Source organism: Pungitius pungitius, chromosome 3, assembly GCF_949316345.1.
Source record: "Pungitius pungitius chromosome 3, fPunPun2.1, whole genome shotgun sequence".
Taxonomy (NCBI): Eukaryota; Metazoa; Chordata; class Actinopteri; order Perciformes; family Gasterosteidae; genus Pungitius; species Pungitius pungitius.
Genome location: NC_084902.1, coordinates 2425837 through 2441879, shown reverse-complemented (window position 1 = coordinate 2441879; position 16043 = coordinate 2425837). Strand labels below are relative to the sequence as shown.

Below are 16043 nucleotides of genomic sequence, written 5' to 3'. Positions count from 1 at the left end.
GGGAAATATCAATGTTTTGATGTTGGTGATGACACGAGGAAACAAAGTCTGTTTAGAACAATTGAAGCCTGACACTACAGGTCACATATTACATTATTACATTATTACAAATGAGAACATTAAATAAAAACATAACAGCTAGACCGAGGTGTACTTTGTGCTGAGATAAAAAAAATAAAATGAATGTGTGGAGCTGATGTTTTTGTCTTTTAACGGCCACAGTAAGCGACAAACTACCAGATACAAATCACCAAAGGCACCAAATGTGGAAAAACCTTTTCAATGGAGAATCCACAAGAACTAGTGATCAATAAATCATATAAAAATGTGCTGCGGTTGAAATGTCCAATGTCGGCTGTCATTTCAAACTTATTGAAATATTGGATTAATATGCAATGTCTGTATAACTATTTCTCAAATGAAATATAATTTAAATATTCAATATCTGGACATCATCAATAACGGATCAATCATTTGAACTATCAGAGGCAACAAAAGACTGAGCTGTGATTCCTGAACTATAACTGGGGCAGACTTTCACCCTGATGTTGTGATTGACAGTGGGCTTGTGTGTGTGTTCACATGTGTGTGTGTGTGTGTGTTCACATGTGTGTGTGTGTGTGTGTGTCTGCAAACACTGTTGCCTGAATGTTTCCCATTCAAAACAACAGGATTAAAGGCTGGTGTTTGATTAGATGTTTGTTTGTGTGTTTCGTTGTAATGAGTATAGTGAAGGCCACGGTAACGTGGCTAAATGTGTGTGTGTGTGTCTGTGTGTTTCATTGTAATGAATATGGCTGAAGGCCTCATCCCTTTTAATCAAGCAAGTGGAAGGATGAAATGAAACACTGATGAGAGGAATGATGATAAGTTGAAAAAATATATTAATGGTAATGCAGGAGTCTCACCTCTCTTGTGTGTGTTATTGTGTGTGTGTGTGTGTTTTTGAGAGGGAAAATAGTCACATATTTGTCCAGAAGGCGTTATTTCTGAGTAGAGTTGTATCATCAGATAAAACGTGTAATGATTTGTTTTATTTTAAAAGTAGTAAACACATTAGTAGGATAATCAATAATAAACAGAGGTGACATCACTGGGGTGAACGTTTTATAATTCTGTCTCAACTCAAGTTTAATATCAGCAGGACAACCATTCATGAGCACGAAGGAGTTCATGTTGTCACAAACGTGTTGCTCTACTGCCACCTAGTGGCGAAACGGAGTTCAGGACCACAAAGACTCAAGACCGTATCAGTAATTCAGTAATCTATGATCTTAGTTCATATCATGCAACCTAAAGGCAGTATTTCCTCTCCATTGGTCATTTCGGGAAAGGTTGTGTAAATCTGTAGCATTTCTTTGTAGTAACCTCAAAAAAATTCTATAACTACAAAAATAAAATATTGTCACCTCTGAGGTTTCGGTGCCGATTTTGCCTTCTTGGTTTTTGCTATTTTTTACACAGCTTATTGACGGCAAACTTGACGTTTTATTCTGTCTTGAACTGTTTGAGTTATTCTTCTGATCTGCTGGTTATTTATTTCATTACTCTCAATAGCAGTGCCACCATAACCATCCCTTCAGTTAGTCTTATGCTTATATATTACTTTGTTACAATAATAAAAGTGGGTGTGATGAAAAAAAATAAAAGCAAAAGTGTGTGTAACATCCATTTATTACCACCTTATATGACAAATCTGGAAAATACAAACATTGTTTAATTGAAACATCATCCTCAACATTTCAAAAAGAAAATCAAATTGAGTAAAAAAAAAAAAAATTAAATTAAGTTAAAAGGGCGACAAGACGACCTGAGATACGGCATACAGACGATCGACTGATCCGGGGAAATAAAATAGAAGCACAGGGGGGACGTTTACAGAAAACACCTGTATTATTTGTATCATGTAACAATGATTTACAATACATGTTCACATTTTAATCAGTTAGTCTGCTTAAACAATAATTAATTTTCACACTTTTGGTTTTGAGGAAAATTACAAACCTGTGATCTTTTTTTTGTTTTTATTTTTCAAATGAGCCACTACTAGAAGTAGTATACTAACTAAAAGTATATATCTGACACCATACTCGAGCTCTCAAGCTTCAGCTTTAAATAATGAGATAACATTTTTAACACCCCAAAAACAGGTGGTTGAACTCTCCTGTGAATCAGGAAAAAAGCATTAAGAAGATCCAACTTTGGTGCCAAAACAATCCATAGCTTCAACAATCTGTTTTTCTGTTTTTGTACTGCGTCTGTGTTTTAATCTGATTAATCCCCCCGTCTCCATGTCATCTACAAATAGTTTGAAGTGAAGAAAAAATTAAAACGTCCGCCAGACTCATTTGAAAGAAGAAAAAAAAAAACTATACCCGATGGAGGACAGCAATGATCAGTATGGTCTTCATAAATCAAGTTCTCCAAAGATGCTGATGGATGCTGTACGTTATGCTGTGGCGATCAGAACCAACCCTCATGCAGACACAGGGACAGAAAACACAGAATAGGCCGTCTTTAAAAGAGACCAAACACACGTCATCTCTGCCCACTTCTGAGCGAGAATCGAGAGCAGGAGGAGACGACCAGGTAAGTTCTTCTAGCACCCTGCTGCAGAAAGGAGACCAAAGTCCCCCAGCAGACTCCTACCCATTGTCTCCTCCTAGCTGTCCCTACCCAATTTGCATTACTCTAGTTTAAGTGTTTTCCCTGTTCTATCCAGAAGTCATCCTCTCCCCCCTCAGATTCCGCGTAGAGACAGTACAAACCAGGAGGCGTGTGCTTAAGGAGATCCCATCACCAAAGAGTCGGTACATGCACGAAAAAGAAAGTACCCTAGAAGTCTGCTGCCGAGAGCACTAAGAAAAACCACGACTATACACGTTATCCATAATATAATCAGTCTTCTTCTACACACTACTATCACAGGGAGGAGAGGGGAGAGGGAGGGAGGTGCTGAGGGGCGGAGAGACAGACGGGTTAAGGAAGGGCAGGAGGAGGTGGAAAAGGAAGAAAGATCGAGGAGAGGAGGGTTTAAGCGCGCTCCCCGCGGATACGACGGGCCAGCTGGATGTCTTTGGGCATGATGGTGACACGCTTGGCGTGGATGGCGCACAAGTTGGTGTCCTCAAACAGACCCACCAGGTAGGCCTCGCTGGCCTCCTGCAACACAACGCACACGCTGTCAGTGGACTGGAAATATTAGATTGGTCACATTTATCTTTGTAAACGTTATGTTTTATTGATTCAGTCACTCTTTTAGACAAAAAGAGGGACTATTTTATTCTTTCGGAGTTGTGTAAACACAATGTACACTGTATGTACAAAGTATAAAAGTACAGTCAAGTCTTCAATGCTAATGGGCTAATGGAATGACTATTCTATATCCACATTTCTATCACCCACAATTGATCTGTCTTTGTGTCATTTTATGAACTGTCAATATTAAATTCCAGTACAGAAATCCTTAGCCAACATTGAGTGCAGAGTGGCTTTGAGTGCTGACCTGCAGAGCCCCGATGGCTGCGCTCTGGAAACGCAGATCGGTCTTGAAGTCCTGGGCGATTTCCCTCACCAGGCGCTGGAAGGGCAGCTTGCGGATCAGCAGCTCGGTGGACTTCTGGTAACGACGGATCTCACGCAGAGCCACGGTACCGGGCCTTAGCGATACAAAAAACAATTTGATCACGTGGAAAGCTCAACTTGGTTGTCGGTCGATGCGGTTGAACGACACGCAGCAGGACACGGACTCACCTGTAGCGATGGGGCTTCTTGACACCCCCAGTGGAAGGGGCGCTCTTGCGGGCAGCCTTCGTGGCCAGCTGCTTACGTGGGGCTTTGCCTCCAGTGGACTTACGGGCGGTTTGCTTGGTACGAGCCATGACTACTAAAGATCACCTGGAAAAGATGAAAGAATAAAAAAAAATAGGTTAATGGAATTCGATTAGTGCGCAAAATATCTAAATATACTTTAGATTGTATGTACTTTCGTTAGATTGTATGTACTTTCGTTAGCCTATATATATATATATATATATATATATATATATATATATAATTATTATACACACACATCTTGTCAATGCTTTATTTTGGTTGTTATACTCCTATACTTTATATCACTGCGATTATTAACGATTTAAATGTAACACATTTACATTTAAACATTATGTTGTACAGTTTCAAAAAGAAACTGGCAAACTTGAATTAAGTTAACTTTTTCGGGAAGTAAACACACATGACAATCCCTATCACTATCGGTCTGACAAGCGTCAGTCAAAGACGAACAGCGGTTCTATTGGCTGCGAGGCCGGTGCGTATCAAAAAACATAACGTTAGGGCCAATCGGCGTCTAGAGTGGCCAAAGGCGGGATCTACAGCTGCCTTCCACTGTTGCTAGGTCCGCCCACCCAGCTCTGATGATGGCGGCGGTTTGATGCGCAAACGGGATAAAGACCCAGGGCAGAAGAGCAAAGGAGTAGCGCCTAAACAACTTCGATTTGACAAATAACCGCAGTTCCAGCGCATCGGAAAATACGAGAACGGCACACAAGAGATGTCAAGGAACTCATAGATAGTCTTAGGAAAGCCGAACGTCCCCTAACGGCTGCGTAGAATCGAGCTGAACCGGCGCATAATTTGAAACCCAATTCCCCCTCATCTCAACGGCTGTAGAGAAGACCGCATTTCGCCGTCCTTTCGACAGCCGTGTTTGTTTGTTTGCCACGCGACAAAATTAGGACTTTTTCGCACTTAAATATGTTTGAAAATTCAAAGAAAATATAACTTAAAATTTCAAAGTCCATTCACAAGCCCCGTGACGCATTTCGAGCGGCTTACCTGGGAGGAAAAGTGAGTAGAAGTCGTGAGAAATGTTTCGCTTGTGTCTATTTTCTTCTTCGTATCCACAATGGGAAGCAGCGTCCAGCGGGAAAATGGCCGCCGCGTCAGTCGTGTGTCCCACAATGCAACGGCGTCCAAAACAATAATATCGGTGGTCACTTTTTAGCAGTTTGATATGCCAGCCATTGTCTCAGTTCGTTTCCTTTTATTTATATTTAATAAAAAGTCAATGTTATATTTTCTTTTGATCGCTAGAACGGAAGAACATAGGCGCTTCTGTTTTGTTTTTTTACCATTTTGTACTTTCAGGGGTGTCACCGTTCACCTTCAGAAACCGAAAGTTTGACGCTTCGGTTTAAAACGTTTGTATGTTTACCGTTAAAGGCAATTCGTTACAATAATCAACATTTATAAATTATTAGAACTACATTTTCTTCCACAAAATTAAAGCACACGGAAGTAATGTTTTTGAATATTTTTGTTATGTGACGTATTTGTGAACTGCGATATTATCTATAACTTTTACACCTACGTTTTCATGATTCATTTTGTCTAGAATTGTTTTAAGTTTAATTAACAATTAAATACAGTGTCAATAGATATAGGCACAGACTCTAAAAATGAAATACTCAAAATGTAAATGTTTTAAATGAATGCACAAGAATGCATTGGGGCTACAAAAAATAAATATACACGTTTCTTTTTGTTTATAATGATTACAGGTATGAATATAATTTTAATTCAAACATACAGCTTATTTAACCACAAGAATTTGTTTATTATGTTTGTGAATTTTGAGTACAAATATTTTGCTTTTTAAAAATGACTGAAAACGTAAATCAAAAACACAGTAGAAAAAAATAGGTTATTATATCAACCTGAGAGGAACAAAAAGTCATAACATTACCTGGACATAACGTGGCAAAAAATCTATAAATGATCACCATAGGTCTGCTACATATACGCCGCTGATTCTGCCAAAAATGCAGTGTCATCATAACACAATGACGTTTCTAATTGAAAACCAGAATCAAACTTTTGTATTTTCATACATTTAACACTAACAGTAGAAATACACCATTATTGTGAGAAAAAAATTTGGAAAGATATTACTACCTTTACAACAAATCTTTTTAAAATAAAAATCAAATGTCCCTAACCCATCTAAAGATGACAATGTCTTAATGCAATTTCCTATGTCAAATCACACACTATTCTTGGCTTGTAAAAACACCTTATGCATGGACATAACCTGTGTATACATGTGGGCTAGCTAGTTAGAAGTGAGGAGCGATTCAAAAGTTCAAACGTACAAGAAGATATCTCAAAGGAAACTCTGCTACTAGTAGCACCAAAGAAGACATGATCACACATTTTACGGTTATTACAATATATATATATATATATGGTGTATATATATATATATAGGACCTCAAACCAAACTACTATAGAGGGAGGACAGGGATGTAAAGAGTGGTGATGGGACGAAAGGAGAGCATTTTACATTAGTAAACATTTTAAGCGCGCTCCCCGCGGATACGACGGGCCAGCTGGATGTCTTTGGGCATGATGGTGACACGCTTGGCGTGGATGGCGCACAAGTTGGTGTCCTCAAACAGACCCACCAGGTAGGCTTCGCTGGCCTCCTGCAGATGACAAGAGTCCAAACATAGATTATTTGTGGTTGGAATGATTAGACCGTGTGATCGGTTAAGTCGTGTTTATACACGCTGAGAGGTACGGACCTGCAGAGCCCCGATGGCTGCGCTCTGGAAACGCAGATCGGTCTTGAAGTCCTGGGCGATTTCCCTCACCAGGCGCTGGAAGGGCAGCTTGCGGATCAGCAGCTCGGTGGACTTCTGGTAACGACGGATCTCACGCAGAGCCACGGTACCGGGCCTGGAGAACGACGAAAGAATCGTACACATGTAGAAATTAAGGCGGGAGCAAAGTAATTGATTTTGCTTTGGCACGTGACATTATCCTCTTGGATTTCAACAAATTAGGCTTTATTTCTGCACTCTTTTTTTTATCTTCGCTGTGCACCTCTGCATACTGTTAGTAGGGCAACTGAATGACTGAAAATTAAAAGCTTAAATATGTCCCTGCAGGAGAACTATTAAGTCAGTTGTTTTACTATACGTCCATATTTACAACAAAAGGGGGAATACAACTGTAGCGTCCCCTTTTGTTGTAAATATTTCCATCACAAAACAAATAACCCCAGGAGCCCTCACCTGTAGCGATGGGGCTTCTTGACACCCCCTGTGGAAGGGGCGCTCTTGCGTGCAGCCTTCGTGGCCAGCTGCTTACGTGGGGCTTTGCCTCCAGTGGACTTACGGGCAGTCTGCTTAGTACGGGCCATGACTACTGGAGATCACCTGGAAGACACATGAGAAAAAAGTTGCTTTGGTGAGGCCAGAAACAAGGCAGTTTTATGGGGTACATTTGAATGAGAAGAGCTCAAGGGGTCAATAAGTGATGAATGTAAATGTGCTTTTTGATTTTCAATAATATGGAACTTTATATCAACATGGCGAAATCTTAGTCTTCATTTAGCGTGAGTTGTAAAAGAACAGTCAGAGTCAGGAGGCCCAGTCTTGTTTTTTTTCAAATCATAACCAAGTTAACTTATGTAACTACTATGTTTAAAAGGACAGCGACGGCGTCGAATCATAGATGAGCTATTTTTCGCGCAAACCAATCACACTCTGTAAACAAGCCCGAAAGGCGGGATGCTACAAACCTTCTGACCAATTACAGCACGACTACGGCATGTCAAACCCCGCCCCTTGCGCAACGAACGTGGGTTTGTTCGTTTCTGTACAGCGCGCCCCCCGGTTGGCCGCGAGCCTTGATATTTTATTCAGAATGAGCTATTTTGAAGGAAAACCAGGCGAGCCCGCCCACACCGGCTGCCCAGTGTCGGCAAACGAACACACTCCAAGATGATGGCTGGCTGCTGGCGAGAAGAATGCAAAAGGGAAGGAAAAAAATCGTTGTAGCAAACGAAAAGGGCGACGATATAAACGACGGAAGAGTACAAAAACCACGGCGTAAAAGTGGAATATACTTTTCGAAGATGACATTAGACATGTCAGGGAATTAATTGGTGAACAATATTTTGTCAGATGACCCCTCACTTTAGGCGCATTTCCGCGTCAATTTTGACCAGATCACAAGTGCTTTTTAGGTCCCCGAGCAGGAAGATAACAGCTCGACTGCCCTGCGTTTTATTTTTCACCAAAAATAAACGAAAAAACACGTCCATCCGACAACTATCGCAACGTTAAATGATAGAGTAGAGTTTCATTGAAAAGGTGATACTTACCTTTGGAAACTTAGTGACAGATTGCGGCTAAAAAAATGGAACGTTTTCTTGAGTCTCTAAAGCGTTGTTCTCGCTATTAAACGAAGGGACGGAAAAAAAGGAAAATGAACATAGGAGAGCAACAGGAGACACGTTTCCCATGATGCACTTGGAAGGAACATAGAACATACATGCTGCAACATTATAAACAATTCCACAACTACACTCACGCAGTTTCATTTTATTTACAGTTTAAATTATATTAATCATGATTATTGATATTTTTGTTCCTTTTGCATTATCCATATAAGTTAAGTATTCTATGTGGGAGAAATAAATCACATGAATGCCTGAGGGAGAAAAAAAAGTGATTGAAATGTAATGTTTTAGACATTTAATGCTATGTCCATCATTTTAATTGTATACATTATGTAATAGATATACACACATCTCATTTTAAAACAACACACCAGTCATTTTTGTGGTGAGCAGCCGGAAAATTGATGTTAATACTAGTTTTGTATTGTAAATACCGATTCTATCGTAGCCATATACTATTATATAGTCACGAAAATAACTCAATTTTTACTTAAACGTTAATGTACACAGAGATTTGATGCTGCATTTACACTGTCCGTCCTATAGGGGGCGTTTCCTACGTCTCTCCACAGCTTTTAGCACCAAAGAAGAAGACAGTTGTTTCTTCTTTCCCAGTCCTCCAACATGGCGCCGTCCAGGAGGGTGAAACGCGTGGCGGCTTCGCAGCCGGGTTTTCTCAAATTGAAGTCCGATTCTGGTGCCGCGGGTGTGGCCGGCGGTCGGAGAAAACGTCTGAACAAGAACAAGAAAAAGAGCTGGAACAAACACAGTGACATAAACGACGTAGACGCGTTTTTGGAAGATGTCAGACTCCAGGAAAGGACCACGGGGTGAGTTGAGCTAACGTTAGCGTGAGCTAGCGGCTAACCTGAACTAACGTGTGAATACTAGCGGTGTGTGCCCTTTAAGTGAAATCTTTAAACACGTCTTTTGCAACGTTTATATAAAATGTAACATTCTTTTGGTGGTTTTCTGTGGTTTTCTAGAGTTTTTCGTCGTGTCAACGACTCGCGTCGCACAAACACGTCGCCCTTAACTGAAGACTTTGACCATTCCTGATTTAATGGCCTCTTTTTGTCGTGCAAGCAATACTGATTATTTCAAAATGATTTGACCTGGCCAAATACAGTATGTATTAAATAACTAACCTTATAATGATTCAATAATACGGTTTAGGCATCAGTGCGTATGCTTATCACACGTGTTTTGTTGCACTTCAATGATAAACACAGTAGCGCCGAGGGCGAAAAGTGGTCGATGGCAGGATCCTTTTTCAGAACGGCACAAGCCCATCTCAGATGGTTTGTAGCGACATGGAGCCGCCTCCTCCTGCAAATTCCATGTAAATGAGTAGAAATGTTTTTTTCTAACTTTTATTGAGACTCGAGCACCAAACAGCGACCTGCAAGTAGCGCAGCGTCTTAAATAAAGAAATGTGTGTCTCAATGCCAGGCTTTAAAAATTAGTAGTTTGAAAGTTAGTCAAGCAAACCCAAGGACACGAAGATGCTCATTTACATGGAGTTTGCATGAGGAACAGGATGCAGGTCTATGTCTCTACAAACCACTGAGATCACCGGCCACTTTTCGCACTCTGCCGGTCAAGGAGAGGACCAATAAGGCAGTGATAGAGGCCAACAACCCCCACAGAGACTACGACGACATATGGAGAGAAGCGGGTGAGTGCTGTGTGTGTCCAGTGATGATCACATCCTTGCGCTCCCAGTATTTCCTTCATGGGAATGTGAAGACTAACATGGAGCTCCGGTGGCCGTTGCGTAAACGGCCAACTGGAATCTGAGGATTCACACAGAGTAGAGATTTTATTTTGGGACGTAATACTCTAAAGAGGGATGAATCGGTTTAGCAAACAAACGAAAGTTATGAGCATCTGCTTTGCGTTCGAGTACTAATGATCTGCGTCACTAGAGATTCATCCGCTGGTTCTAGATTCCAAATAGGATCAAATTGAAAGCGCATAATATGACATTTTTGTATTCCAGCGGTCTGCTGTCTGAGAAGTCCGATGAGAGTTTATTCTTTCTGGATGCTGGACCATCGAAGAACGACCAAAGGGGTAAATACCCAAATATGGGAAGAAAAAAAACATTTCCATAGTCCCTCTTTTAGTTCATACATTTCCCAGAGTCACAGCTCACCACTTCTTTTTTTAAGGCCCATGAATTCAAAAGTGTTTATTTGCTATTTCGCTGTGAAGTTTCGCAACCCGCAGAGGAGCAGAAGAGGAGTAAAGGGAAGGCGTGGCGACCTCTGAGGATAGACCTGATCCTGCAAAGCGACTCCCTCGTTCCAATACCGAAAGAGTGAGTATATATCACACCCCCCAACCCTCCCCTCTGTGCATTATCCTTCAAGTGGATGAGCGGAAGCAGACCGCTAACATTGTTGTACGCTGCAATGTATGTGAACGTCTTCAACCTTTATGGTAATTTTAAAGTTTACATCAACAGCAGAGGGTCTGTCCTTAATATGATTGTTATTCATGCAGCAACTTCATATCTGAAAGCCGATGTGTCTCAAAAAGAGTACATTGTACACAAAACGTACATTTGTTGTAACGTGTTAGGACTCTGTCCCGTGATGATCTCATCCTTGCGCTCCCAGTATTTCCTTCTTGGGAATGTGAAGTCAACACAAAGGAGCTCGGGAAACTGTTGTGTAAACAGTGTCCTGGGATCTGAGGATATGAAAACGCAACACAAATTAGGCGTGGCCAAATCAAAACGGTCTCATCTCGCCGCCCCTCTGAATCATGTCTCCCGTGTCCTCATCTCATGTCCTCTGCCTCACTCCCTCCTCAGCGTGTTGGCCCACCAGAAGCCAAATGCCAAGAAGCTACGTCGCATTGCCCAGAAGGCCCAACAGCTGGCAGCCAAAGGCGTGGTGACGCGGAGGCAGAAGCGGTTGCTGAACAGACCGCCGGTCAAGGAGAGGACCAATAAGGCGGTGACAGAGGCCAACAACAACCCCCACAGAGACTACTACGACATATGGAGAGAAGAGGGTGAGTGCTGTGTGTGTGTGTGCTTAGTGTTTGTGTGTCCAGTGATGATCACATCCTTGCGCTCCCAGTATTTCCTTCGTGGGAATGTGAAGACTAACATGGAGCTCCGGTGGCCGTTGTGTAAACGGCCAACTGGAATCTGAGGATTCACACAAAGTAGAGATTTTATTTTCAGACGAAATGCTCTAAAGAGGGATGAATCAATTTATTGATAAGAACAAACGAAAGTTCAGCATCTGCTTTTCGTTCAAGTTCTAATGATCTGTCTTAAACGTGTGTAAATGTTATTAAAATATACATTTTATTTCAGCCAAAGATACATCTGACCCCTGGTTCCTTCAACAAACGGGAAAGACGCGAGTCAGCGTAAGAACAAATATTTGTTTTTGTGACTTAAAACGTTATTAATTAATTTTAACTAACTAATGACTAATTACTGCAACCACCTCCTGTTTTGTTAGCGTCCGGCGCGGTTGAATGAGAAGCCGTCCGTGCTTCCTGCGGTGGAGGTGATCGCTGCTGGAGGATCCTACAACCCAGAGTTCTTCTCCCATCAGGTACGTTGTGTCGATGATGGCGTCAAACAGGCGGGCGTCTCTTTCATAGAACAAAGGACTGTCTCTTGTTAACCAGTGTTATGATGTGTTGAGTTCACCCGGTACCAAAGCAGCGCGTTTGTTGTTTTTGTTGTACTTGTGTCATCAAAAGTGAAAGCGAAAGCATCTGATCATGCTTTATGTTGTTCTGACCTCCTTCCCGCTCCGGAAACACAGGCCTTGCTGCAGGAGGCCCACGACGTGGAGGTGAAGAAGCAGAAGGAGGAAGACAAGCTCACCAAACAGCTGGCTGTCAACAAAGAGCACTTTGCAACAGAGGTGCGAATGATCCGCTCCTCAAACATCCTCCGTATACACTCCATGGACGATGGAATCCGTGTTTCGCTGACGTGCCTTTATTCCTTCGAGCAGGAGACAGTCTTAAAGGAGCAGGTGGAGGGCCTCGTGGAGGAGGAGGAGGAGGAGGAAGAGGCTGAGGCTGCTAGTGAGGAGGACGTGGCCGTCGGAGCCATCGTGATGGCAGCGAAGAAGACTGAGAGACAGAGGAGGAAGGAGAGGGTGGAAAAACTTAAGGTACTGCCACAATTAAAAATGTTTTAATGACTTTTTACTTTGAGAATTTCTTTGAGAAGAGGTTTCTACCATATTAGAAACCTAATATTGGATTAACAGACACTGCGAGCTGAATGAAGTAAGAATTTATGGCTTTGTATTTCCTCAGATCATTTCTGTTCATATAGAACGTTTTCTCAAGAGCGCAATATGTAGTGTTTATGACTCCTAAAAACTGCAAGGTGAAACCAGGCGAAAAGTTGGATTGGATTGTCAGATGTTTTCTGATAATACATTATAATTTAGTGGTTTGAATTGAATGGCCCATCCTGTGCTTGTTCTAGCATCTCATTACATGTCATTTAGCTTTATCCAAAGCGCCAAAGTTCAAGATTCATAGTTGTAAGAAGTTTGTCCTGATTGGCTGCGTACTGCATGCAACAGTATGTGGTTTAGAAAGCAGTCGACGTTTCACACAACAGATTCCAGAAAGCACTGTGAAAAGCTTCCCATATCGCCGTTGCTCCTCACGTCATCTCACAGCCGTTTGTTCTTCTTTTGCATCTCAGGTTCAACGGCGACAAGCCAAGAGACTAAAGTCTGACAAGCAGCAGCAGCTCTTCCAGCTTCGCTCCATAAAGAAAACCATCAAAGAGCAGGAGGCAAACACCAAGGTCAAGCAGGAGCAACGCAAGAGCAACCAGGAGGCCGAGAAGGCTCAGCCCAGACGCCTCGGCCGACTCAAGTACGCACCTCTGACACGCTTACCCCTCCATCTCTTAAAGGGCCACACAGGGGGTTTTACACACGCATGTTTAATGGTTAGAATTTAAAACTGCTACTTGAGTGTCCCCACAGTCCATAGAAGTGAGATCCCACATTAATACACCTTAAATTAATGTCTAATTGACTGGCTGGGTGAAATCCTACTTCACCACCACTAGAGGGCCTTGTATGAGGTTTTGCTTTTCTTTGCTCTGACGTGAACCTAAAGGCACCTTGGACTAACCTTTTATTTTGGGGCCGTAAAAACAGTTTGAGGTAAATTATAAAACTAGCTGTACGTGTCGCAGCAACATTTTTGTAGCGTTCGGTCGCCAGACCTGAAGTAACCTTTGTGCAGAATAATGTGTCGCATGATAACAAAATGTATGTTTTAAAAGTAACTTCAGGAATGTTGAACCAACCTGTCGGTCTGGTACAGGCGATCCTTCCAGGTTATCCTATTTGCCTGATTTTTAAAGTGTCACGTTTTTTGCCGTTTTCAGCAGCCCAAATATATTGCGGTGCAAATTGAAGCTGTAGATTCTCCCTGTGATAACGCCGTGCGGCTGCTTGTGTGCAGGTTCCAGCCTCAGGACATGGAGGTTCAGTTGAGCAACGAGCTGGCCGGCTCCCTGCGACAACTCAAGGTACCTCACTTGTGGGATTTCGTTTATTTTATTTTTTTGTGTGTTTGCTCGCTCATCCGCTGTGACCTCTGCCTGTGAGGACACGCGAGTCTTTATCTGTAATGAGTTTTGCTTCATTTTAGTTGCTTGTTTTATCTTCAGCATCCTGTATTGTTTGTTCTAAGCCTTTATCCAACTCTGTAATACTGCAGCGACCCACTTTTCCCTCGCAGGGGTCATTACACTTTCATGTGGAAAATTGTTCTCTTATCTCCTGCCATTATGTTTCTGAATAATACTTTAAATCAGCCCTTTGTGGCACAAATGGGATTAAAATGTATGTATAATTTGGTTGGGAATTGAGGGGCCGAGTCAAATCGCTGCCGTTTTGTCTCACGTGGATTTGTCTCCTCTCCCCGTGACGCCGGGACTCTGCAGCCAGAGGGCAGCGTCCTCAAGGACCGCTTCAAGAGTCTGCAGAAGAGGAACCTGATCGAACCCAGGGAGAGGGCCAAGTAAGAAGCTCCGCCCTCGCTCTTGCATAACGCCGCCTCACGGGCCATCCACACGGAGTGGCTTGATTGATTGCTTTTATTTTATATTTATATAAATGTGCTTTTCCCCTCTCCACAGGTTCAAGAGGAGACTCAAGCTGAAGTATGTGGAGAAGAGGGCTTTCAGAGAGATCACTTGATGCAGACCACAGGAGCCGAACACGAGAACCCGGGCAGCATTTTAAGGACACAAACGCTTCATAATGAAACTGTGTATATACGACTGTGAATGGATGTCACGTCAGTGAGATAAAGTGAAACAAAAAGGACCTGTTTCCTGCTCTGGTGCATGTTTGATATTTGTGTGTGTTTATGTAATATGGTTTCACAGCTGGGTCTGCAGAGGCCAAATGTCACTGGGTCAGAACTCTGCTCATACATGAGTAAGAACCATCAGCTTAATAATGGGGTCGGGCGCATGATGTCTGCTCTGGGATATCTATGATTATTAGGACTTTAAGGTTCTTCAGCCCATTATCAGAACTTTTGTCCGTATCCAAATCTGTATCAAAAGGGAAAAACTATTTGGATTTGAAAGGGAGACCAAACGAAAGGAAACCAGAGCAACAAACTTACATTTCTGCATTAGTTTAAGTACAAACTCAATCTACACACTGAGATTGTAGTATAACCTGCGTTTGTTGGGGTTTCAGAGTTTATTCTACGTATTTAAAGCTGTTTCCGTTCTGCTTAAGATGTCATGACCCCCCCCCCCCCCCCCCCCCCCCCCCCTGCGGCCCCACCCTCTCCAGATTAAAATGCAGCTAAACGTATTGGCCAGTGATTAAAGATCAGGAGAACGGGCCGGAAAATAAACTCGTTCATAAACTATAATTCGATTATTTAATTGAAGTAGATTTTTCCATTATCTCAGATGTAATAAAAAGAGACAGACAGATTGCCACCAGCAAGTCGGGGTGTGATAATTGATTAGAACCTGCTGGTTTGAATCCATAATTGCCTTCAGTGCTCTGCTGACACACACACACACACTCTATCTCACACCCCTATGGTGCCTGGAGCTGCGCCAAACCTTATTCTTTAATCAGTGTAAAAATGTAATATTTTACCTGCACCCTTCAACTCACTTAGCTGTCTCAATCAGCCCCCCCCTCCCCTTCCCACACCTCTTATCACAGGAAGGAAAGTGAAGCGAAGCGGTTCCCGCCTCGCGGCTTATCGATGATGTCATGCTGACTTCCTGCTGAGGGGTCAACCTGAAGACTCATGAAGCCAGTTGTTTTTCTACTTCCAGTGTTTAGTGCAGGAGGCCCTTTGACACACAGCGTGCGTGGGGGGGGGGCACACGTCTGCTGTGGTACCAAACTCATGTCATGTTAAAATGGGGAATTTGAAATGCTCTCACACTGTTGAACGTTGAGGAATCACACAGATGTGATTCATTCTGTCACCTCGTGAGGATGTTGTGCGTTCGGAGAAATGGATTTTCTTGTGCGCTCACACGAGATGGAGTTTTTTTTTTTCTTTCTTTCTTTAGTCTTCTCGTGTGAGACGCCCTGCTGCCAGATTGTCTTGGCATGGGGTGTAGGACGGATTATGTGTGTGCGCGTGGTCGCTCCTTACCTCCTTAAGAATAGATTACTACTCCCCCATTCGGAGGATCCGGGAGGGACGGAAGAAGCCACTGAAACACTTTGACTCCCCTTCTAGGGCAGGCTGCTGCGTGTGATGCTGCAAATTGACCCAATATGCA

At 42.5% G+C, this 16043-nt stretch overlaps 3 protein-coding genes across 3 annotated transcripts; 1 reads left to right on the top strand and 2 right to left on the bottom strand.

Moving 5' to 3' along the window:
• Positions 1-1656: 1656 nt before the first annotated feature.
• On the bottom strand, positions 1657-4993 carry LOC119222653 (histone H3.3A). Its single transcript, XM_037479448.2, has 4 exons — positions 4840-4993; positions 3754-3897; positions 3506-3659; positions 1657-3162 (listed from the first exon to the last, which is right to left on the bottom strand). Exons 2-4 carry the CDS (start codon positions 3879-3881, stop codon positions 3034-3036), a joined length of 411 nt encoding a protein of 136 aa, XP_037335345.1. The 5' UTR covers positions 3882-3897; positions 4840-4993; the 3' UTR covers positions 1657-3033.
• A 603-nt stretch (positions 4994-5596) lies between these two features.
• h3f3b.1 (H3 histone, family 3B.1) lies at positions 5597-8329 on the bottom strand. The gene is made up of 4 exons (XM_037479461.2): positions 8174-8329; positions 7080-7223; positions 6588-6741; positions 5597-6488 (listed from the first exon to the last, which is right to left on the bottom strand). The coding sequence occupies exons 2-4, from the start codon at positions 7205-7207 to the stop codon at positions 6360-6362; spliced, it is 411 nt and encodes a 136-aa protein (XP_037335358.1). The 5' UTR covers positions 7208-7223; positions 8174-8329; the 3' UTR covers positions 5597-6359.
• A 507-nt stretch (positions 8330-8836) lies between these two features.
• nop53 (NOP53 ribosome biogenesis factor) lies at positions 8837-14598 on the top strand. Its single transcript, XM_037479434.2, has 12 exons — positions 8837-9081; positions 10254-10327; positions 10469-10574; positions 11073-11275; positions 11586-11641; positions 11737-11832; positions 12049-12150; positions 12244-12405; positions 12954-13129; positions 13730-13796; positions 14214-14290; positions 14409-14598. Exons 1-12 carry the CDS (start codon positions 8876-8878, stop codon positions 14467-14469), a joined length of 1386 nt encoding a protein of 461 aa, XP_037335331.2. The 5' UTR covers positions 8837-8875; the 3' UTR covers positions 14470-14598.
• The last annotated feature ends 1445 nt before the right edge of the window (positions 14599-16043 follow it).

Coding starts and splice junctions, on each gene's coding strand:
- h3f3b.1 (XM_037479461.2), bottom strand. CDS start 7,207: ATGGCCCGTACTAAGCAGACTGCCCGTAAGTCCACTGGAGGCAAAGCC. Junction 6,742..7,079: donor AAGAAGCCCCATCGCTACAG/GTGAGGGCTCCT, acceptor GTCGTTCTCCAG/GCCCGGTACCGTGGCTCTGC. Junction 6,489..6,587: donor CAGCCATCGGGGCTCTGCAG/GTCCGTACCTCT, acceptor TGTCATCTGCAG/GAGGCCAGCGAAGCCTACCT.
- nop53 (XM_037479434.2), top strand. CDS start 8,876: ATGGCGCCGTCCAGGAGGGTGAAACGCGTGGCGGCTTCGCAGCCGGGT. Junction 13,130..13,729: donor AGACGCCTCGGCCGACTCAA/GTACGCACCTCT, acceptor GCTTGTGTGCAG/GTTCCAGCCTCAGGACATGG. Junction 14,291..14,408: donor GAACCCAGGGAGAGGGCCAA/GTAAGAAGCTCC, acceptor CCCTCTCCACAG/GTTCAAGAGGAGACTCAAGC.
- LOC119222653 (XM_037479448.2), bottom strand. CDS start 3,881: ATGGCTCGTACCAAGCAAACCGCCCGTAAGTCCACTGGAGGCAAAGCC. Junction 3,660..3,753: donor AAGAAGCCCCATCGCTACAG/GTGAGTCCGTGT, acceptor TGTATCGCTAAG/GCCCGGTACCGTGGCTCTGC. Junction 3,163..3,505: donor CAGCCATCGGGGCTCTGCAG/GTCAGCACTCAA, acceptor GTTGTGTTGCAG/GAGGCCAGCGAGGCCTACCT.